The sequence below is a fragment of the Anomaloglossus baeobatrachus genome, chromosome 6 (genome assembly GCF_048569485.1).
Source record: "Anomaloglossus baeobatrachus isolate aAnoBae1 chromosome 6, aAnoBae1.hap1, whole genome shotgun sequence".
Classification (NCBI taxonomy): domain Eukaryota; kingdom Metazoa; phylum Chordata; class Amphibia; order Anura; family Aromobatidae; genus Anomaloglossus; species Anomaloglossus baeobatrachus.
Window position 1 is genome coordinate 479,070,636 of NC_134358.1, and position 25,828 is coordinate 479,096,463.

The 25,828-nt window shown below is 39.6% G+C and overlaps 1 protein-coding gene across 1 annotated transcript in view; it reads right to left on the reverse strand.

Annotated features, from left to right (window-relative positions):
- The window catches only part of IGF2BP3 (insulin like growth factor 2 mRNA binding protein 3), a 168,228-nt gene that overhangs the window by 29,319 nt on the left and 113,081 nt on the right, over nucleotides 1-25,828 (reverse strand). Inside the window, exons 4-7 of the mRNA XM_075316718.1 lie at nucleotides 7,190-7,241; nucleotides 7,043-7,106; nucleotides 4,350-4,661; nucleotides 385-519 (exon numbers count right to left, since the gene is read on the reverse strand). Of these exons, the coding sequence (XP_075172833.1) occupies nucleotides 385-519; nucleotides 4,350-4,661; nucleotides 7,043-7,106; nucleotides 7,190-7,241 (563 nt within the window). The remainder of the gene's footprint in view (nucleotides 1-384; nucleotides 520-4,349; nucleotides 4,662-7,042; nucleotides 7,107-7,189; nucleotides 7,242-25,828) is intronic.

Below are 25,828 nucleotides of genomic sequence, written 5' to 3' on the forward strand. Positions count from 1 at the left end.
AAAACCGTTTATAACTTTATTCCATATGTTCTAAAACCACAGATCCTCAATCTTCTGACGCGTTCTTTAGTTATGCATAAGGAAGTTTACTTCTGCAACGCGTCAGCAGTTTGAAGATCTGTGTTTTTAGCAAATATGGAATAAAATTATAATACTGAAGGACTGCGAGCTGGCTTTTCTCTTAGTGGATTATATTGACACGCTATGCTCGAGCTGCCGAGCACCCTGGATAAAACTACACTTGTGGTGAGAGGTTTGTTTTCTTATGTTGGATACAAATAAAATTAGGTTAAACTAAAACACATCCCCAAATCCCATCACAGGTCTGAATTCCCAATCCAAAATACTAAGTGTTATGAATCACTAATTATATTCTTTACTTACAACTTCGTATCCTGAGCTTCCTTCTGCATAATCTCCATTATAATTTTACAAGCTGTTGAACAGCCTTCTGGAGTTGAGTGAATGGTAATTGGTTTCTCTGCAGCGCCGGCATTTTCTTTACGGTGAATATCAATTCTGTGAAGCAAAAAAGTGGTCGATTTTAACTTTACATTGCATTTACCAAATGCTTACTGGTCATGAAAAAGTTAAGATTCCACTTATAAAAAACTGTTCCCTCCAATGTGTAGGAGACTAGCCTGCTGCCATATGGTTTAATGACTGGATTGGTGCTTATAAGGCTTTATTTGGAACTTTGCTTATTTTTTTCATATAGGGCTAAAAACTTACCAGCAGCTACAGTAGTTGCCAACTACCTCTCTGTTGTACCCCGCAACAATCTCAACTGACTCAGAGGTCACAAACTGCTTCTTCCGGCAATTCTCCTAGTTCCAAGGATGTCAAGTTGACCGAGTAGCTTTTTCTCTTTTGCTCTGTTGACAGGGTGTTACTTAGTAAGGAGCCCTGCAGTCAATCAGCATAACGCCAGCAGAGCGGATAAGAAAGAGCTTCTCAATGGACGTAGGGTCAAAATAAGCTGAAAAATAGCTACCGAGCCAAAAGATTGTTGCTGGGCAGAATATGCTCTAGTTGTCAAATACCTACCTATCACAGAAGTGAGTACACCCATCACATATCTTTTCATGGGACAACACTGTGCCCTCTTACTCACACAGCCAATAATGTCTTAACTGCTGCAAACAAAAGTGAGTACACCCCTACGTGAAAATGGCCAAATTGTGCCCAAAGTGTCAATATTTTGTCTGGCCACCATTATTTTCAAGCACTGCTTTTTAATTCTCTTGGGCATTGAGCTCACTAGAGGTCCACAGGAGTCAGGAATCCTCTTACAGTCTCCATGACATCATCACGGAGCTGGTGGATGTTAGAAACCTTACGCTCCTCCACCTTCCTTTTGAGGATGCTCCACAGGTGCTCAATAAGGTTTAGGTCTCAAGACATGCTTGTCTAGTCCAGGTCCTTTACCCACAATTCCTTTAGCAAGGCAGTGGTGTGTTTGGGGTCATTATGTAGGAATACTAACCTGCGGCCCAGTTTCTAAAAGGAGGGGAGGGAGGGGGATCATGCTCCACTTCAATAAGTCACATACACATTTGCATTCATGGATCTCTCAATGAACTAACTCACCACAGCCGGCAGCACTAATACAGTCCCAAACCATGACTCTCCCACCACCATGCATGACTGTAGGAAGACGCACTTTTCTTTACTGGACACCATCTAAATCAAATAAGTTTATCTTCGTTACATCAGAAAACATGACATGGCTCCATTAATCCATGTCCTTTAGTCTGTTTTTAGAAAAATGTTCAGGCTTTCTTGTGCATCAGCTTTAGAAGAAGCTTCCTTCTACGACGACAGCCATGCAGGCCAATTTGTTGCAGTGTACGGCGTATGGTCTGAGCACTGACAGGCTGACCCACCACCGCTGTAAACTCTGCAGCAATTCTGGCAGCACTCATAAGTTTATACAAAACTACAACCTCTGGATAGGACGCTGAAAACGTGCACTCAACTTCTTTGGTCAACCAGCGAGGACTGTTCTGTATGGTCTTGGCCTCCATGCTGCAGCTCAGTTTCAGGGTGTTGGAAATAGTCTTATAACCTAAGCCATATTTATGTAGAGCAACAATACTTTTTTTTTCCCCTCAGATAATTCTTTGCCATGAGGTGCTACATTGAATTTCCAGTGAACAATATGATAGTGTGTGAGCAATAACACCAAATTTACACACCTGCTCCCCATTCATACCATGGACCTTGTAACACTGAGTCGCATGACATCAGGGTGGGAAAATGGTTAACTGGGCACAATTTGACCATTTTCATTTAGGGGTGTACTCATTTTTGTTGTCAGCGGTTTAGACATTAATGGCTGTGTGTTGAGGTAATTGGAGGGCACCAAATTTACACTGTTAAGCGCCACTCCCACTTGCGTATGGCATCTGATGTGAGAGGATCGGATGTGATAGACTAATGAAGCCAGAAAAAAAAAGAAAAAAAAAAAGTAAATTCAGCTCACCCCTCTTCACTCCAGGATCCACCACCGATGCACGGAACGCCCTGTTCCGTGTGGAAAGGCACAATCAAAAGAGGAAAATATCCAGCATCGCATATGAGTAGTATATAGTTGGATAAAACTTTGAAAATTTATTAAATCTAGTAAAAACATGAAAAACGTATGGGGAAACACAGGGACGCGAAGAGGTGAGTGCAGGGACTATCCTACGCGTTTTGACTTTGCGGTCTTATTCATGGATTGTATGCTATCTCCAAGGAAGATTATTTAAGACATACACAAATGGGCGCTATTTCTTCCATAAGTATAACATGGATAATTTGTTTCCAATTAATTTGGAAACATATTATATATACACACACACACATTTTTAATTTCATCAGTTTGTTTTTACTTGATATCTGTTTTTATCTCACCATTGACTACTCGAGCTTTTTTTGACTCTGATATCAATTAGATGCAAGGTATGTACCTATTCAATCAGCACACGTTTTCCTATTACGCCCATTTGTATATGTCTTAAATAACCTTCTTTGGAGATAGCATACAATCCATGAATAAGACCGCAAGGTCGAAACGCGTAGGAGGGTCCCTGCACTCACCTCTTCGTGTCCCTGTGTTTCCCCCATGTGTTTTTTCATGTTTTTACTGGATTTAATACATTTTTTTAAGTTTTATCCAACTATACTCCTCATATGCAATGCTAGATATTTTCCTCTTGTGATTATACACTAATGACTCTTGGCTGAGGCTCTGCTGAGTGCGTGAGCTGAGTGTCATGCATCTACAATCGGATCACAGGTGCTGAGGAGAGGGAGAAATGAAATTCTCCATCTTCTCCACTTCTCCAAACATCCGAGTGCAGTGTGATGTTTCACACGCAGCCATTAACTTGTATGGTTGTATGTGATGCGAGACTCGCTGCTAAATCGCAGCATACTGTATTTTTTTTGTTTCTTATGCTGATTCATCAGAAGGAAAAAAAAAAAAAATTGTAGATTGACAATGGATCATTGTTTAACACTGGTGCAAGTGGCGTCTGACGTTTTATTGGATTGCACTCGTCTATGCTAAACTGAAGTGGGAGCGAGTCCTTATACAAGCTGTAACACACAGACTACTTTCCATTGAATCAAAGTGTCATATCTTCAGTGTTGTCCCATGAAGAGATTTGATTACTTTTTATACAAAAAAGTGATGGGTGTACTCACTTTTATGATGTATTGTACATGCCGGTAAATTCTTAGCCCATGTGAGGAAGAAAAAAAAAAATAATAACTAAAGGTACTAGATAATCCCTTTAACAAAAGAGGATATTGGACTTAAAATTTTCAGATTAGGTTCTGCTCACATTATGTTTGGAGCCCATTTGCTTTTTACAGTAAAAAAAAAAAAAAGTTCCATTTATAATCAAGTTATCCGTAGGGGTGTATTTACCAATCATCTGTCCAGTATTATTTTTATTTTTTCTTTCATCTTTTTTTTTTTCAACCTACATAACTAGCAAATAGTGTGGTGGACTATGCTCTTTCCATACGGTGGGGTCTGTCTCTCTCGATCTCTCTATACACACACACACACACACACACACACACACACACACACACACACACACACACACACACACACACACACACATACACATACATACATATTATATACATACATACACATACACACACACACACACACATACATACAATGAAGCTGTTTAGGGACGTGTCACACTGTATGCCCATGAGAAATAAGCATCATGGGGTAAAACAGCTAGTAAGTACTGCGTGTTTAAAAAATACAAGGCCCATGATGGGATTCAACTATAACTGTCTTTATCTGCATTACTGGTAGCTACCAAAATAAAACTTACTTTGACTGTGTCTGTTTAGTAATGTTCCTGATAGTTGCACCTTCCTTCCCAATTATTGCCCCTACAAACTGTGTAGGAACCAGCATTCGCAGTGGGACCTCGGATTGAGGTTTAGGTCTGGCAGCAGCACCAGGCGACCCTTGCCTGGGGGGTCCTCTTTGTCCAAATCCACGTCTCCCTTGGGGAGGATGCTGTGGGGGCTGAGGCTGTAGCTGCTGAGTGGGAGCTTGTTGTGCGGCCATCTCATCAGGAATGTATGTCACTTTAAGGGAATAGTTTTCTAGCTGATAGCCGTTAAGTTTTTCAAGACCCCTAATTTTAAGGATTTAATTGGAAAAAAGAGGGGGAAAAAAAGCAGATATAACATTGCTATTTAACATGTACACATTGCTATAGACCTAAGTGAAATCCATACAGCGCTGATCTAAAATACACTTTCTGTAGCTTAAACTTTTGCCGCTCTCTTTTCTTGTGTGCAGCCTGTACAAGGTTTATGCCAGCGACTATATACCGTAAAAGCCGGGTGTCTTTTATAAGAACACATTGCTTACTTTCTAATTATGAAGGGTTGCCCCTTGTTGCGGTTTTTTTAGTACAAACTGGACACTAAGGGTACCTTCACACTTAGCGATGCAGCAGCGATCCGACCAGCGATCTGACCTGGTCAGGATCGCTGCTGCATCGCTACATGGTCGCTGGTGAGCTGTCAAACAGGCAGATCTCACCAGCGACCAGTGAACAGCCCCCAGCCAGCAGCGACGTGCAAGCGACGCTGCGCTTGCACGGAGCCGCCGTCTGGAAGCTGCGGAGACTGGTAACTAAGGTAAACATCGGGTATGGTTACCCGATGTTTACATTAGTTACCAGTGCACACCGCTTAGCTGTGTGTGCAGGGAGCAGGGAGCCGCGCACACTGAGCGCTGGCTCCTTGCTCTCCTAGCTACAGTACACATCGGGTTAATTAACCTGATGTGTACAGCAGCTACATGTGCAGAGAGCCGGAGCCGGCAGCACAGGCAGCGTGAGAGCTGCAGAGGCTGGTAACTAAGGTAAATATCGGGTAACCACCTTGGTTACCCGATGTTTATCTTGGTTACAAGCTTACCTCAGCTGCCAGACGCCGGCTCCTGCTCCCTGCTCGCTTCATTTGTCGCTCTCTCGCTGTCACACACAGCGATCTGTGTGTCACAGCAGGAGAGCGCCTTTGAAGAAAACGAACCAGGGCTGTGTGTAACGAGCAGCGATCTCGCAGCAGGGGCCAGATCGCTGCTCAGTGTCACACACAGCGAGATCGCTAATGAGGTCACTGCTGCGTCACAAAAAGCGTGACTCAGCAGCGATCTCGGCAGCGAGCTCGCTGTGTGTGAAGCACCCCTTAGGCAAATTTTAGACAATATTTCACTCATTACCATATTTAAACCATTACATAGATGGTAATTTTTATTTTGTTTTTGTTTTATTGTCATGCATATACATTTATCTGCCCACCACTCACCAGCAAAATACTACAGCAAATGGCTAAAATATCATTGTAAACCCCGTCTCTCTAACATAAAAGCCTTCCGGAGATATTCCAGTCCCTTTTTGACACTACTATTCTCACTGATGACAGTCAACCAGTAGGTGGCAGTATAGTCAATGAAATTAAAAAAAAAAAAAAATAATGAATGAAAAGAAACCACACAGATTGGCGTCCCACGGGGAAATTACAGAGTGCAACCAGTCAATGTAAAACATACTTCAACTCATGCGCAGACACAAGAGACAAACTTTTGTTTTTGTGGGGCAGTGCGACCCAACTGCAAAGAGCTCGACAATAAAGGTATTACAAGGAAACAATGCAACACTGCAAATCAAAATCCTGGACAATTTTGCCAAAATGTTTAATTTCTTGTCAAGTCTGTTAGTCGCTGATGGCCGGAATCATTTGTTTTGACTGATGTGTATGCAATGTCTAAATCAGCCTTAGCCATTTTCACTGTAATTTTTGATGTCTTTTAGGCTGGAATCACACAGTTCACATCAAATGACAGTGCCAGCAAGCAAAAAAAAAAAAAAAAAAAAAAAAAAAAGGACCCATTTTAATCGTATTCACATGCTGGGTTTTTTTGTGTTTTTTTTAAACCCACAGAATGTCAGTTTCTGCTAAAGAATAGCCTCATTTTGGTGGAGATTTTACACATTCAAGGAGGGCTGTTAAACCAGTGGTTAGGAATTGTTTGTTGCAATTCTGCAACTAAAAAAAAAATAAAAAAAATTGCAGTGCGAACTCTGCATGGATTTTTGAGGCTAGAACGCTGAGTATTTCTTTTTTGAAATCTGCTAGTAAAATCAGCACCAAAAACACAGTGTGACGCTCGCTTTAGGCTCCTAAGAGAAAGCGCTCTTTTGGCACACCGTTGTGCTGCCGATTTTGCACCCACTTTTATTACAAGTTGCTACGGTTTCAGCGAGCTTCACCGGTTAGATCGGTATTTGCCTTCTGCCATCTATACTAAGAGCAAGTTAATCTTTAGCCAGCTTTCAAAACACTTGAGTTCGGTTCATTAGATGTAGCTATTAGACTATTTTTCAACCTACATAGTGCAGATGTTATTTCCACTGACCAAAGGATAAGACACGGGGCAGTCATGATTGATCAGCCTGCCACACTCACACGTGTAGTCCCTACACACGGGCTGCAGATCACTTACTGTCTTGCGTGTTCCTTGTTAGCATAGGTTACATTCACTACTGCAGTCTCTGTGTCAGTGTTCACTATGGGAGGTAAAAGGAACAATGTTCAGTATATGCCATTTAAACTAACACCCAATACAATTTACACCTTTATTTTCCCTTACCTTGCTCACAGTTTTCCACTGTTCCGTATTGTGCCAACAGACCGTCCAATACCTTCAAAGAAAACACAAGTTTTGAGTGGATGTTCACAGATCTAAGCGTTTTTACATTTTTTTCTGTCTCTCTCACCTCTTTCTGTCAAAGCCACAGTTTTCCATCAATATAGTTGTGCAAGGGCTCTTGTCCACTTGCGTACCGCTTACGATGCGAGTGTATCGGAAGCGATATGCTAATGACCCTCCGCTGCGGGTGTCAGCCGAGGGTCATGCGACTGATACGATCTTGCGATCGTATCACAGCCTCGGAGAAGATGGAGGGAGCACTTTCTCCCCATCTCCTCAGCGGTCTGTCTTTGCCTGCACCGCACTGTAGTCGCATAACATGCAAGTGCAGTGCGATGTTTCACACGCTCCCATAGGCTGGTATGGGGGTGCGTTAGCTGAAACTCTCTGCAAAATGCAGCATGATGCGATTGCACCGAGAGCACAATTCGTACCGTAGAAAATTAAGCAAGAGGACACTGCCCCATAGGTTAACACTGGTGTGAGTGTAATCCGATTTTTTTTATCGGATCGCACTCGCACATGAAAATTGCAAGTGGACATAAGCTCTTAGAGTGCTTTTTTTTGTGGAATGAGTAAGGCCACGTGCACTCGAGTATTTGGTGAGTTTTTTAACCCAGTATTTGTAGCCAAAACCAGGAGTGGGTGATAAATACAGAAGTGGTGCCTGTGTTTCTATTATACTTTCACTCTGATTATTCCACTCCTGGTTTTGGCTACAAATACAGAGGCAAGACTGACCAAAACCTCAACGAGTGGACAAAGGCCTTATAGTTTTGATGACACCATTCATTTTACCATATAAACATATACTGGAAACAAGGAACCAAATTTTTAAGTACAGTGAAATAGTGGTGCTGGAAAATAACAGAACAGGTGAAATGACACCATTGATGGTTGAGTCTCGTTTTTATGGCGCACATTACGATTTGTCAACATGATTTTACAGGTGACTACAATTATGGCAATACCAAAAGGGTTTAGGTTTTATTGTAATTTAAAAAGGTGTGTAAGGAAAAAAAAAAAAATGTTTGTCACGACAGATGCAGAACACCTATTTCTCCATCAGTGAAGCTGCTCAAGGACTTGTTTTTTTAAGTTGTGATTCGAAACTTCATTCCATTTTGTAATATATACAATGTTTTGATTTCTTTTAGAGTACGTGCTCCCGATCAAAGTTCACAGTATTTTGGACGCAGTGTGTCTCAGCTGAGTCCAAAACGCTGCGTTGTACAGTACAAGCATAGTGGAAGGGATTTATAGAAATCCCGTGCCCAATGTGAGTGTACTGTCCGCAGCGTAAACTGACCTGCGGAGCGGCTTCCCGAGCAGCAAGTATGTCAATTCAGCGGATCCTGATCGTGGGCACATATCCTTAGTTGCATGATGTGTGGGTAGAGCAACTGCAAATAATGGCAATTCTACCATTGATTTTTATTATTGAGTTTACTGTACAGGTTAAATAGCATTTATAATATATATATATATATATATATATATATATATATATATATATATATATATATACACACACACACACATATATATATACACATATATATACACATATATATACACATACACAAATTATATATATCTCATATACAACGGCAAATATACATATTTTAAAACTAAATGTTAGAGCACTTAGGCGGCTTGAACTTGCACTTGTCTGTCTCCACACCCTCAGTCCAAATTAGTTGATCAGCAGGATTTCTCATTTGGTCCGAAGGCGGGGAGAAAGAAGCCAGCGCTTATTAGACGCGGGGCTCGTGTGACATCATAATGTCACGTGAGCTCCGAACCGCAGTTACCGACAGCTTGGAATGGGACCAGAATGGGAGGTGGGGTAAACAAGTGTAATCAGAAGGGGTTGTCCTAGTAGTGGACAACCCATTTCATAGAATTAAAAATATCAAAAATTGTTTCAAGTCTCACAGAGGGATGAAGCACTATTGAAATGGCTAACATATTTGGGTGTGATCACTGAACCACCAAAACATTTTGTTGCAAATAGTCAACAAGGTCAAAAGCGTTAAGAAAATGCACATTAACTGCTAGAGATTTGAGGAAAAAAAAAAAAATTAAATGTGAAGCGACCAGCAACCCATTATCCTCCAGTGTTATATTCTATAACTGCAACCTCCCTGGAGGCCCAGAAAGTAAAAGGCGTTCAGTGCTCAGAGACACGGCCAAGGAAAAGAAGGCTGAAACCTGACCTCCACTGAACAAAATGAAAGGTGAAATGTCAACACTGGGCCAAGAAATAAAATATCTGAAGATGGTTTATTCAAAGCTTCTATTAACTGATGAGATATGTGGGACTCCTGACGGACCAGATGGATGGGCCTGTGGCTGGATCAGTAACAGGCACAGACCTCCACTTCTACTCAACCAGCAAGGTGAAGGTGGGGAACTGCTATGGGCTGGTATTAAAGATGAGCTAGTTGGACCTTTTGGGTTGAAGATGGACTCAAAATAAGCTCCCAAACCTATTGCCAGTTTTTAGAAGACACTTTAAGAAGGGGCACAAGGAAAAGGCTGCATCTTTCAAGAAAACCATGATTTTATGCAGGACAATGCTCCTTCACATGCATCCGAGTCTCCATTGCTTGGCTTCCAGTAAAGGTCTCAAATATTAAAAGAATAATGACATAGCCCCTTCCTTTCTTGACCTAAACCCTATTGAGAACTTTTGGGCCCTTAAGAAGAAGATTCATGATGAACAGCACAAACGGTAAAGGAAAGTAGCACACCTCTCTGAACAATGTCTAGGAGGTGGTAGTTTGTGCTGCCCAAAAAGTAGATAACCTGTTGATTAAGAAACTGACAGACTCAATGGATGGAAGGCTTATAATTTCTTGGCGACTGTATTGGCCACTGAGTTTTTTTAAAAACATCAATTTTTGTGCATGGAGTTATTATTCTCACATTAACAAATGATAAACAATTGGTGGGAAAATTTATATTTTTTTTATTTAGGTATAATAATTCTGAACACTAACTAGTTGCCCAATAATACTGCTCACAAAGATATTCTCGTAAGAAAAAACCTCACTTTCACCTTTTTTTTTTTTTTTATAAATTTATAAATTTAACTTTTATTAAACCCTAACACGAGAAACCCCATATTGTACAAAATAATGCATAATGTAAGAACACAAGCATTGTATCTAGATATTGTTAACATATCGAATCGGTAGGCCTAAAATATGGGGAGATACAAAAATCAAGACTGTATCAACAACGATGATGCTGTAACCGACTACTGTCGAAGGATCAACATAATACCTTTTTATACTATATAACGAGATCACCTTAGAGGAGTGAACAAAACCGGGGTTGTAACTACCTTCTTAAATATTCAGGTTTATTACGCTTTCGAATTAGCCAAACACACTATAGTTCAATAATAAAATGATTCATCCAAAATACAAATTGCCTAATTGTGCACACTGTATCAAACGATTTTTTTAATTGCAGGTTGGGAAACTTTAAAAAATATTGCACAGCCATTCTATAATGCATATTTAAGGTGTTACCCCTTATCTATTTTTAATAATGCATTTCATTTATATTGTGAAATCTTAATTATAGATCCACGTTAATGTGAAAGGTTACTACATTCAAGTGAATTTCACATGTGCGACTATATGGATGACATGATCACTTGAAATGAAAAATTGGTCTTCAGAATTTCTAGATATTTTGTGCCAACGTTTAACATTGAAAACAAATCTAAAGAATCCACAAAATGCAATATTGCAGAAAACAAGTCATTCAGTATAAATTACATACATTTACAATTAAATAACCAATACAGCGGCCATTGTGCAAAGCAAAATCTAATCAATATTGGTCCACGGATGACATCGGTCCATCACAGAGGGAAAGCACTTAGTATAGTGTGCCGCAATATACTGCTAGGTGGGCATAACATAGATATCTAATTATTCCTTAAACGTTGCACTCCAAAAAAAAAAAAAAAAAATAGAATGGTACAAGTCTTAAGGCCTGCAGTGCAATAACCAGAATGATGGACACCTCAGGTGGGGGATGGCAAGGGTAGAGGGGTCACAAAAAAAATAAAAAAAATATAAATAAATCTTCATTTTCCATGTGCTTTTTTTTTTTTAAATTGGTAACAAGCAAATGCAGGGTTTTACAACCATGCACAGAGGTGCAGCTGCCCGCAACTTGGAAAATGGAGAACAGGGAGGACAGGCGCTGTGTTCCAGATATATAGGATATCAAAGCGCAAACCTACTTAAAAAAAACCCAAAAACACAACTGCAGTGGAGGTAACCCAATCCGCACTGAGGGACACTAAATAAATAGATTCTTGTGACAGCGCTCAATTATTGCACAAGCAGTGACCACACAGATCAGATACAGGTATGACTGAACATTTATTTTTATGGCTGATAAGCTTCTGGCCAGAAAGACTTCTGTCTTTTGTGCACACTCAGACTCTTAGGCCAGCTGACAAGGTTATTGCCGTATAACCTACAGAACTCTCAGAAACCTGGATAAATGTAATAACCAGGCAAAGGTTAAGGAGAACTGGAAAATGCACCAGTGGAAAACCCTTTAGAGGCCTGTAGAGGAGTGGCTGACCTTGCATTATTACACAGTGCATACTGTATGTGAAGCAGCCGGTAGCAATGTGCTCAGTGGTTTCAACCTAAAAGGTATGTGCGCACGTTGCGTTCTGCCTTGACAAATATTCTGCAGCGTTTTGTCACTGCATGTGCGTTTCAAAACACAGCCAAAATGCTGCGTTTTGGATGTATTTTGAATGCAGAATGGATGTGTTCTGAATGCGTGCTCTACCATAGACAGAGGGAAAAGCATCAAAAACGCACAAAATAAGTGACATGTTGGTTTTTTGAATGCATCGATTTTGTAAAAAATTTGGCATCCAAAACGCAACGTTTGCATGGAATTTGTTAATGGTCATAGACTTTGCTGGGGACGCAGAATGCATGCATTTACGCTGCAGGTTAAAATGCTGCGTAAACGCATGACAAAACGCAACGTGCGCACATAGCCTAAGGCTGTTGCGCACGTTGAGTATTTGGTTGCAAATCTGCCTCTCCTGGCAGAAAAACAAAAAAAAAAAAAAAAAGTGTTTTTGCAGAGCATTTTGACTCATTTTCCGTGTGTTTTTTTTAATGTATTTAATTTATAAAAAATTAGGGCAGCTTTAATAGCCTCAATGAATCCTGTAAAGTAAATAACTGCAATTCCCTGACATCTAGATGATCCAATGTCGCCTGAATAGCAGTGCTTAAAAAAAACAACAAAAAAAAAAACAAAACAAAAAAAATACGATAAGCAATTGAGAAGTATTCACTTGAGGAAAATTGAATATACAGTCAGTATAATAAGTATTCAGACCCCTTTAAATTTTTCACATTTACCAAATAGCTGCAATGAAAAGTTCATTTTTTTTTCTCATTAATGTACACTCTGCACCCCATCTTGACAAAAAAGAAAAAAAAAAGTAGAAATTTTTGCAAATTTATTAAACAAGAAACTGAAATATCACATGGTCATAAGTATTCAGACCCTCATTTAAGTCACATGCTGTCCATTTTCTTGTGATCCTCCTTGAAATGGTTCTACTCCTTCATTGGAGTCCAGCTGTGTATAATTAAACTGATAGGACTTTATTTGGAAAGGCGCACACCTGTCTATATAAGACCTCACAACTCACAGTGCATGTCACACCAAATACTCAAGGTTCTTAAGAGCACAGTGGACCCCATAATCCTTAAATGGAAGACGTTTGGGACCACCAGAACTCTTCCTAGACCTGGCTGTCGTGCCAAACTGTGCAATCGTGGGAGAAGAGCCTTGATGAGAGAGGTAAAGAAGAACCCCAAGATCACTGTGGCTGACCTCCAGAAAAGGGAAAAAGTTCCACAAAGTCAACTATCAATGCAGCCCTCCACGAGTCAGGCCTTTATGGCAGAGTGGCCTGACAGAAGCCTCTCCTCAGTGCAGGACATATGAAAGCCTGCATAGAGTTTGCAAAAAAAACACATGAAGGACTCCCAGACAATGAGAAATAAGTTCTCTGGTCTGATGTCATGAAGATAGAATTATCACCAAAAATTTCTAAGTTGTATGTGTGGAGAAAACCAGGCACTGCTCATCACCTGCCCAATACAATCCCAACAGGGAAACATGGTGGTAGCAGCATCATGCTATGGGGGTGTTTTTCAGCTGCAGGGACAGGATGACTGGTTGTAATTGAAAGAAAGATGAATAAGTGCAGAGATATCCTGGAAGAACACCTCTTCCAGAGTTCTGTGGACCTCAGACTTGGCCGAAGGTTCACCTTTCAACAAGGCAATGACCCCCAAGCACACAGCTAAAATAACAAAGGCGTGTCTTCAGAACAACTCTGTGACCATTCTTGACTGGCCCAGCCAGAGCCCTGACCTACACCCAATTTAGAATCTCTGGAGAGACCTGAAAATTACTGTCCACCAACGTTCACCATCCAACCTGACGGAACTGGGGAGGATCTGCAAGGAAGAATGGCAGAGGATGTCTAAATCCAGATGTGAAAAACTTGTTGCATCATTCCCAAGAAGAATCATGGCTGTACTAGATCAAAAGGGTGCTTCTACTTAATACTGAGCAAAGGGTCTGAATACTTATGACCATGTGATATTTCAGTTTTTCTTGTGTAATAAAATTTCTAAAAATGTCTACATTTGTTTTTTTTCTGTCAAGATGAGGTGCAGAGTGTACATTGAGGAAAAAAATGAATTTTTGAATTTACCAAATGGCTGCAATGAAACAATTTGTGAAAAATTTAAAAAGGGGTCTAAAAAAAAACAAAAAACCTTTCCGTACCCACTGTATATAATAAAATCGGAAAACATGTTTGTAGAAAAACAAAAGACCACTAGATCAGGGGTTTCAAACATGTGACCCATGGGTGTAGGACATCAGCTGCTGGCCTCGAGTGGCTGGCTGTTGGCTGTGGTATAGCTGTGCAGAGAGCTCGTCTTTGGGAAAAAAGGATACAGGAAGGGGCATTACTACAATGAGGAGGACCAGGATGGACATATTACTTAATACAAGGGGACACTGATTGGGCAGTTTTACAAGATGAGGACAAGGAAGCGGAACACTACTACAAGATGTTGGCCAAAATTAGCTATAAAACTGTACCATAAGGATAACCCATATAATAACCCATATGATGAATTTCAATTAAAAAAAAAAAAGCAAAAACAAACAACCGAAAAATGTTAAGTAATCAAAGGTGTATAGAAAAAAAAACCAAAACTATATGGTATCACTCAAAATACGTACCCCAAATTGATTTTTTTTTCTATATGCGGCCCATATACACTACAGTTCAAAAGTTTAGGATCACTTAGATATTTCCTTCGTTTTGAAAGAAAAGCACAATTTTTGTTAATTAAGCCAACATTAAATTAAACAAATATACTCTATACATTGTTAATGTAGTAAATGACTTCTAGCTTCAAAACGTCTGGTTTTTAATGCAACATCTACATATGTGTATAAAGGCCCATTTCCAGCAACCACCACTCCAGTGTTATAATGGTACATTGAGTTTACTGTGTTAGAAGGCTAATGGATGTTTAGAAATCCCTTGAAAACCCTTGTGCAGATGTTAGCACAGCTGAAAACAGTTTTGCTGATTAGAGAAGCTATAAAACTGGCCTTCTTTTGAGCTAGTTGAGAATCTGGAACATTACATTTGTTGGTTCCACTAAACTCTCAAAATGGCCAGAAAAAGTACTTTCATGTGAAACTCTACAGTCTATTCCTGTTCTTAGAAATGAAGGATATTCCATGTGAGAAATTGCCAAGAAACTGAAGACTTCCTACAACGGTGTGTACTACTCCCTTCAGAGGAGAGCACAAACAGGCTCTAACCAGAGTAGAAAGAAGTGGGAGGCCCCGCTACACAACTGAGCAACAAGACAAGTACATTACAGTCTCTAGTTTGAGAAATCAATGCCTCACAGGTCCTCAACTGTTAGCTTCATTAAATAGTACCTGCAAAACGTCAGTGTCGACGTCTACAGTGAAGAGGCAACTCCAGGATGCTGGCCTTCAGGGCAGAGTGGCAAAGAAAAAGCCATATCTGAGACTGGCTAATAAAAGGAAAAGATTAATATGAGCAAAATAACACAGACATTGGACACAAGAAGATTGGAAAAAAGTGTTATGGACAGACAAATCGAAGTTTGAGGTGTTTGGATCACACAGAAGAACAGTTGAGTCACAGAACAACTGAAAAAAATGCTGGAAGAGTGCCTGACGCCATCTGTCAAGCATTGTGGTGGTAATGTGATGGTCTGGGGTTGCTTTGGTGCTGGTAAAGTGGGAGATTTGTACAAGGTAATAGGGATTTTGAATAAGGAAGGCTATCACTCCATTTTGCAACGCCATGCCATACCCTGTGGACAGCGCTTGATTGTAGCCAGTTTCATCCTACAACAGGATAAAGACCCAAATCACACCTCCAAATTATGCATGAACTATTTAGGGAAGAAACCGGCAACTGGTATGCTATCTGTAATGGAGAGGTCTGACCAGTTACAAGATCTCAACCCTATTGAGCTGTTGCGGGAGCAGCTTTACAGTATGGTACACAAAAAGTGCCCATGACGCCAATCCAACTTGTGGGGGGGGGGGGGAAGCATGGGGTGGAAATATCTCCAGATTACCTCCGCAAATTAACAGCTAGAATGCCAAAGGTCTGCAAAGCTGGAATTGCTGCAAAGGAGCATTCTGTGACTAAAGCAGAGTTTGATGGAAAAAATTATTTCAAGTAACAATCATTATTTCTAACCTTGTCAATGTCTGGACTATATTTTCTATTCATTATGCAACTCATTTGATAAATAAAAGATGATTTTTCATTGAAAAGACAAAATTGTCTGGGTGACCCCAAACTTTTTAACTGTAGTGTACCAAGCAGAGTTTGAGACCCCTGCACTAGATGGACATCATTCTACTAACCAGGTAATAGTTTTGTCAAGAATCCATAGTTGAAAATCCCACATATTTCTTCCGCAACTTTATTTGAAGGGTTTATTTTAATTTAAAAACTATAGATTTGAGTAAAGTTCCCATTTTCATATATATTGAACAGAGGTTTATTTTTATTCCTTAAAACAAAATATTGCTAGACTTGTGCATATACAAACTTGCCATCCGATGCCAACAGAAAAGCTTCAGTTTCCATGTCAGCTGAAGAGAACAAGGCCGATGCGCTAACAGTAGTAAGGATATAAATAGCCGCTCAATCTGAGAATACTGGAAGCAATAACTGTATGCATGGCAGCTCCTGCCAATAAACAGATGATCAACTCCTCCCAATTCCCTTCGGCACAGAAGGGGTGTGAAACGAAAAACCCATGCTACAATGCATTCCTTCATTCATACACTGATCTGTCTAATCTCCCTGTGCAGTTTATATCTAGGACATGTTCCCTGTAAGGAAGCAAAGAACAACTGCTTATCGGCCACACAGAGCTGGACTTTGGCTTAACACTTTCTGTCCAGGCGGAACAATGGTAAAATGCACTAAGCCCCAGAGGAAGAGGAGTTTCTGGAGCATTCCATCTGGCCATGTGTTGTGAGCGCACATTCGGAAGTATTAGCAGCATCTGCAGGATTTCCACACCCTGAATTGTTTAACATGATCCATCATATAAACACAGGAATGCAAGACAGCCATTTTTATCTTCATCTGCTCTGTCTGCTGGTGGGAAGAAAAAAAAAAATCATAGTTTTCCAATCAATAAAAAAAAAAAAAAAAAAATGCATTCAACAAAAAAAAAAAAAAAAAAAAAGCCACACAACTTTCATCTGAAATCACAACCCCCCCCCCCCCCCCCCCCCCAAAAAAAAAAACCCTCCTGTAGATCGGGATCTTTCCTAGATAGTAATTATTGTTTTGATAGAAATGAGACCTGTTCAAATAGAAAACGGTTTCCATACAATTACTGAAAAAAGGTCAATTACTTCACCACTAATGGTGTGTGCGCACATTGCAGATTTGGTACAGACATTTTCTGCATCAAATCTGCACCTTCTGGCAAAAAAAAAAAAAAAACAAAAAACAAACACGTGTTTTTGGTGTGTTTTTCTTAATGAAGTCAATGAGTGGAAGGGCTAAAATAAAATGCAGGCAAAAAACACTCCAACAATTGACATGCTACAGATTTTCTGCACCAAATCTGCAAAAAAAGAAAAAAAAAAAAAAATAAGCAACGTGCGCACAGCACTCAAGAATTCTCATTGACTGTCAAAATCTCCACCAAATCTGCATAAAAAAAAATGTATCAAAAACACTGCGCACACAGCCTAAGGGTTCGTGCAGACAACTATTTCAAGTCTGATTGTGATCCGACAAAACATACCTACATATACATACACGCATACAAATATACACACACACATATGCACATATATATGTACACACACACACACAATATATATATATATATATATTATATATTACTGTATGTTAATGTTTTGTAGTTATTTGTGTTATGTGATATGTGTATGTAAGTTAACTGTTTGTTTTGCTATATTGTAAGAACATTGATGAGAACCTGATACCAATGGCAGACCTCTCGGATTTTCAAAAAGGCCAAATTGTTTCTTGCTCGTATGGCAGGCTGTAGTGTAACAGAAAGTGCCTGAATGCTTGGCGTGTCAAGAGGTACTGTCTCCAAAGTAATGACTGCGTTTGACAGAGAAAGAAAAACGTCCACAGCAATGCACAGGTCCGGCCGAAAGTCGAAGTTGACTGAGAAAGACCGTCGGACTCTAAAGCGAATTGTGAGAGAGTATCGCAAGACCACGGCTCCGAAAATCACACTGCTGAGCTCAATGAACTCCTACAGAACCCAGTTTCCACGAAAACTGTTCATCAGGAGCTGCACAAATCTGGATTCCACGGAAGAGCTGCAATTAGAAAACCGCTGTTCTCAATGACAAATGTGTCCAAGCGTTTAGAGTGCTGTAGAAACCTCCAGAATTGGTCCCTCGAGCAGTGGAAACATGATATTCTCAGACGAATCATCGTTCACCCTTTTTCCGACCTCCGGCCGAGTGTACGTTTGGAGACAGCCGAAAGAAGCAATCCATCCAGACTGCCTTCCCCAACCGTAAAACATGGCGGAGGTTCTGTGATGATCTGTGGTGGTATTTTGTGGAGATCCGCCGGGCCAATGATATCCCTTCAAGGAAGAATTAAAACCCGAGCTTATTTAGGCATTTCGGGCGACCAAGTGCATCCCATGGTTTAAGCACTGTTCCCGGAGGGGAACGCCATCTTTTAGGATAATAATGCACAAATTCATACAGCTAGAATCCTTAAAGCATGGCACAAGGAACATTCTAAAGAAGTTGAGCATCTCATCTGGCCCCCACAATCCTCAGACCTCAACATTGAGCATTTATGGTCAATTTTAGAAACTCAATTTAGACGTTGATTTCCGCCACCATCGTCGCTCAAAGAACTGGAGGGAGTTTTAACTGCGGAATGGGCTAAAATTTCTTTGGAAACAATTCACACCTTGTATGAAACCATACCTCGGAGAATTGAGGCGCATATATATACATATATACACCTACACTAATATATATATATATATATATATATATATAGAGTGTAGGTGTATGTATGTATATATGTATATATATGCGCCTCAATTCTCCGAGGTATGGTTTCATACAAGGTGTGAATTGTTTCCAAAGAAATTTTAGCCCATTCCGCAGTTAAAACTCCCTCCAGTTCTTTGAGCGACGATGGTGGCGGAAATCAACGTCTAAATTGAGTTTCTAAAATTGTATATATATATATATATATATATATATATATATATATATATATATATATATATATATATATATATATATATATATATATATATATATATATATATATATATATATATATATAAATACATATATATATATATACACACACACATATACACACATATATACATACACACACACATATACACACATACATATATACATATATATATATACATACATATACACACACACATATATACACATATGTACACATATATGCACACATTAATATATATTATATATATACACACACACACACACATATATACATGTATGTGTATATGTATATATGTATGTATGTGTATATGTATGTATGTGTATATATAAATATATATTTTACACACAGTATATAGTAGTGCAGCTTGATGCCGAATTATATGGATTGATTTTTTAAAATTTTATTTATTTTTTTCTTTAAAAATCAGATTTTTAATCAAACATTTATTTTTCCGTACAAATTAAAGACAAACACCTTATACACGACACAGAAAGAACCCCCCCATAGCACATTAGAACTAATAGTACTGTGGGACCCTTAGGGTCTGACATACATATATTTTTTTTATCTAACCATCTATAGATGAGAGAGAAGTAAAACAACCAAAAGACAACAATAAGGAGCAGAGAAAAAAAAAAGACTTTTACAGCATGGAAGGATTGATCCTTTAAAGGGCAAAAAAAACACAACTGTACAAACTGAAAAGGTTAAGAGGACATGGAGTTCAGAAAGACTTAAAGTCTGGTGACCACACACAATATACCATAAAATCGATAGAGAAGGGGAGGAGAAAAAAAAAATAGCTTCAGCTGTTCTACAGCAATGTCTCATTATCCAGTTCTTTCATGTAATCGGAGGGGAATCGAGCCAAGTTGGTAGAGCCGCCATTCAGAGGGGGCAACTGAAAGAAGAGTTTGTTTTCCGTCTCACTAAATCTAAGTGGGGGAAAGTCACTTGTTGTTCTGAGTTTGCAGCATTTGTGAACGCTCAAACCTTCATTGCTTGTTGTGGCACAGATGTTGTACTGAACTAGAGTTTCATTCATAAAATGAGAATGTGGGGAGCTTACTAAAGTCAGAGAAGTCCAAGAAAAAAGAAGAGGAGAAAAGAAAATCGCAAAAAAAAAATGACACCATTCATAAAGCATGAAAAGCTCTTAACCCTTACAATGGTGACTGCCAAACTTTGAGGTTGTAACATCATCTATGAACACATCTGCCATATGACAAATGCTCGGTGACCTAAATGGTAAGACATCATACATGTCTTGCTTGGTGATTTTTTTTTTCTCCAAATGAAAAAAATTCAAAGAAAAAACCATTTAGTTTACAGGACAGCTCATCTATTCTTCTGGCTACCGTAAATCATATCCATGCTCAATTATTGTCATGTCAGAAATTCTGAAATGTAGAACTAATTAAAAACATCCACATTTTAGTTTTGGATCTTCTTTACTAAAAAAAAAAAAAAAAAAAAAAAAGCATAAGAAAGAAAAAATACAACCTAAAACACCTAGTTGCGGAGTTTGCAGTTCTTGACAATTAGGTCTCTGCATTAAACATTCTTCTGCTTTATGCAGACATTTGTTTTTCTCATTCATTTAAAAAACTGTTTTGATAGTGTTTTTGGACCAAATCTTCATCAGTGTTTTTTGCCAGTTTTTACCATCATTGTTTCATCAGTCATTGTCTCATATGCCAAAAGCACAAGATGTGCGAAGCTATTACCTACTGCAATGAAATAAAGTGATACTACACAGACTACACACGGATGGAGTCAAGCGGTTTTTTGGGGTTTTTTTTTTTTTAAGGATCCGCAGACTTGTTTGGGCGATTTTGATGGCTTTGGTGGCTCAGATCAAAAACGGATGACTCATTTTTTTTTTTTTCAGACATATGGTCCTCAAAAGACACATATATAGTTGTCAATTTATGGTGTTCATAAGTACTGTGAAGAAACATGTACTGAACATGTACGTAAAGAATATTTGAATAAGACCATAAAAAAAAAAAAATAAAAAAAAGTCAATTGCTTTGGTCTGATTTTTCCTGTAAATTTGACCACATTTTGAATTTTTTGCTAGTTTTCCTGTACTTTATGGCAAAATTAATGGTATAATCCAAAACTACAATTAGAAGAAAACAAGCAATAATGGAAGAACGAAAAGGGGTGTAAATTATGATGAGACATTTTGAGCCCCTTCCCGTAGCGGACACTTTGTTCCAGAAATGTGGAGCATGAGTGCATTTTTTGTCTATTCAGGCCAGACCCCGTTTTTAGGAAAGGCTTAAAAAGTGTCTCAAACACATAAATATGATGCAAGTAGTGATGGTTTTTTGGTGCAAGTAACAAAACCAGACTTAATCACCAGTTATTAGCTGTAAACACTGGAATAATGGCAATTTTTAGAGCAGAGCAAAAGCGCATCAAGGGTTGTTTTTTTTTTGTTGTTTTTTTTTAAGATTAAATTGTCTGGACAATTACAACAAAATTATTGCCACACCACTGACTCTAGGGGAAGGATGTAAAACAAGAATTGGACAGAGATGATAAACCAAAGAGTTGATAAACCAGAGTGATGAAAGCTCTTGGAAGTACCGCATTTATGCCCAAGTTCACACAGTGCGTAATATCTCCACTGTGTATTTGCATTGCAGGAAGGAAAAGAAAAAAAAAAACTAAAAAAAAACCCAACATAGTTCCAGCAAGGTTGATAAAATGTATACATGTCTCATGTTGATTTATTTATTTATTTTTTACACTATATAGAAACTGACCTGCTGTGCGATTCTCAGATCCATAGCATCTCAATCTTTATTGTGGTAAATATTTTAATTTGCAGATTTTCCTCAATGCATTTAAGGAGGTGCAGAAATTACAGGAAAACTGGTTCATTCTCATTGCAGTTATGTAGCATAAAATCAGCAAATGTAATCCAAACACAAAATGTATCAAATATTTTAGTAATGTAACAAAAAGCACAAATGGGAAGTTTCCAACCAAATTTGTTTTAGTTTAGAAGCTTCACCTCCCAAAGACAAAACTGCAGCTGGACAAAACGGAACAAAAATAAAATAAAAACAATGAGCAAATTGCAGCAGAAAAAAAAAAAGAAGAGAATCAAATGCAAACACTGAGAATTTACCTTCAATCCAGTAAATTCATTGAGACCCAACAGACAAACTACAGCACAACCGATCTAATGTGATAGAGTAGATTGCATCATACTGGATAGCGGTCAAGGACAGCATCATGAACAGGTACAATGTATGCCACAGGAGCATCGTGATGCTTCGTGTGAACAGTCCTATAGAGCACCACGTACGTCTCATTTTCATTCTCAGTTTCATCATAGTTGAAGTGCCAGCGAGCGCTTGTAGAAGCATGCTGTGACCAGCACTATACGTCTCTTCAAAGCGCACGCCAGCAGTTACTGCGACTTACTGGTAAGGTGAGTCACTCACATCGGAGAGTCTGTACAGTCAGCCGAGGCCACGTATCTAATCTGGGCTTGGTAAGATGCACATTATGTTACAAATCAATAAGGATACCGAGTCTATGTAACATCAGCATGCACTTTCACTCTAGGGCTACGTTCACATGTTGCGTTTTTGCTGCTTTTTTCCATGAGTGTTCAGCAATACTATTAATGGTATTAAACTGCATTTAAATAAAGCATGGGAACCACTAGTATTACCGGGCACCTGAGATGGTCACAAGACGCGCACACAAGCCGGTATTGAGGTCCTGCGCAGGCGCACTATGATCTGCTCTGTTCAGGGCAGATCAAATTATTGTAGTGCGCCTGCGCAGGACCTCAATACCGGCGTGTGTGTATGACGTACACCGCTCATGCACTGCGGCTTCAGAATAAGGAAGATTAAGATGGCCAAAAGGGGAGACGCCAGTCCCGGAGAACAGCGCCACCCATCCGACTGCTGTGTACCGAAGCGACCTTCTAGGTGAGTATTATAAAGTGTTTTTATGTTCTACACAGCGGCCTGTGCTCTTATATACAGCATGTTAGAATGCTGTATATAAGAGCCCGGTGGTGGTGGCCGCAGCTTATAGGCCAAAGAAATGGTGACAGGTTCCCTTTAATAGAGTGTGATCCCTCTCCTCTGCAGCTTGCGATCCGATCACAGCTGTGGAGGAAAGGGTGAGCGTGATCTCTCCATCTCCTCCATTGTCAGCCTGTGTGTATATCGCACAGCAGTCGGATGACATGAGAGTGAAGTCTATATTTTATTCACACCCATAGACTTGTATGGGTGCGACTGATGAGAGACAGTCAGATTATCGCAGCATGTTGCTATTTTTTTCCTCAATCCTATTAGAGCAGAGGAAAAACTCGCAGATCTGAGCTGCTGGATTGTCTTAAATGGGGCTGAGTGCAATGTGAGTCATACACCAGTGTGAGACTCTGCCCTATCTACTAGATCTACAGCAGAGAAAACATTGATTTTCTCAAAATGACAAACAGCTCATTAAGTTACACATCGCTGGAATCAGGGTCTCTGTCTCTACATCATGCTGTTCTCATATGCCCTCAATATCCAAACCTGACAGCGGAGGTCAACATCTCAAAAAATGAGGTGCCCATGGAGTTGGGGCTATAGCTTAAAATGAGACAGCTGAATCTCTGCTCTTCCCATCAGTTGCACACATGGGTACTATATATAGAAATGGATATTATATGTATATATTAATCTACAACATACTTAGAGTCTTTAGACTACTGCTATTAGACCTAGGACACACTGTGAGTAAAATCAGATGAGTGGAATGAGAGAAATAAAAATTAAAAAGCATTCCACTCGGACCAATGTTGCTCTCAGGCAGCACATTTTCTCTCAGGCGGAATCGCACAGAGAAAGCAATCGTAACATGTTGAGAGTGTATGCGAGAGCCGTATTCACTCGCACCCATACAAGTCTATGAGTGGGAATGAACCATCGGACTGCACTCGGATGACATCCCAGTGCAGTGCGATATAAGAGTACGCCTCAGCTGACAATGGAGGAGAGGGGGCGATTAATCTCTCCCTCTCCTTCGCAGCTATGATTCGATCGCAGGATCAGATCACAGTATAAGGACACTGGTCATGCTCGCAGCAGAGCCTGAGCCGAGGGTCATTACCATAACACATCCGATGCTCTCGCACCGGATGCCATTCACTTGTGTGGCTCTGGCTTTACAAATCAACATTTATGTAGCCAGATGACAGGGCCTACATCATCAAGCCAGTGGGTTGTGGTGTTCAGGATACTTGCTGGAAAAAAACAAACAAAAAAAACGACAAAAAGGAAGCAGCCTGAGCCTCATAGTCCGTGCAGACCCTGGTGTGGGATCTAAAGAATGTGCATTGAAGTTGTTTTTATTACACACAAAGAGAACCTAGTACGATAATTCTGCAGTGTGTGAACGTACCCTACCAAATAAAGTTTGTGACTAAAAATCAGTTCCAGATTTCTGAACAGGATTTTATTTGCAGTATGGCACCACTTTTCCCCAATAAGTTCTCATCGGAGTATTTTCCCATCCGTTTTCTTTTTGTTATGGTTATCAGAATTTGATGGTTATTGAGACACCTGTAATTATATTAAAATTAAGTTACTCATAGTAAGAAACTTCGAGAAAAAGGTCAGCAAACAGAACCATGTACAACCTGACCACTCCGCTTCATTCATTCTAATGGTCTTCACATGCCACATGGCAACCCCCTTACAGAGCGGCCACTCTGGTGATCATTGGATTGTTGTGGATTTATAATACTTTGTTGATCAGGAATCTCCCACTGTCCACATATTTCTCCTGCATTGACTGCTGCAGAGGACATATAGTACTAAGTAGCAGCTATTAAAGGGACTGTCAGCAGGTTTTTGCTCCTACATCTGACAGTAGCATAATGTAGACAGAGACCCAGATTCCAGCAATGTGTCACTTACTGAGCTGTTTGCTGTCATTTTGGTAAAATTGTTTTCTCTGCTGCAGATCTAGCAGATATCTGAATATGGAGCTCTAAAAACCCACCCCTGATTGACAGGTTTCTGCCCATATACAGTGTACACACAGAGAGATGGCAATCCGTAATGGGGGCAGAGTTAATCAGAGCTCATGACTATGCTGGACTACCTGGCAGCACACCAAGTAGACCTCTAATGATTACTTCCTGCTGATCAAATAGTTATTTTAATTGAAATTATACTAAGCAGCACAGTAACTGACACATTGCTGGAATCACGGTTTCTGTCTCTTCAATATGCTGATTTGCTATTGGCCTAAAAGGGAAATCGGTCACAAGATTTTTTGACACTTGAAAAGAAAAAAAAAAATCCCTCACTGACAAAACTGATGACACTGATCAAAAACACTTTTGAAACTCTGACCTGTGTTCTTGTGCATGAGAAATATCACAGTAGTGTGAATAAGCCCTAAAACAAAAAAATAGGGCCAGAGTTTTCAACATGATTTTTTTTTTTCTGGCCAGATCATAAAAAAAACCCCATTATATTATGCTCAGGGAGGGCTGCTTCTCAAAGGTTATACTGCCTCGTTTGGAGGCTTCATAGCCTTTAATCTAAATAACAGATGGAAAGTTGTGGGAACCACTGGATTATGTCAGACCTGGGAACTTTGCTTTCTAATAAATTGGTGAACGAGGGACAGCATTTCTCTTTTTT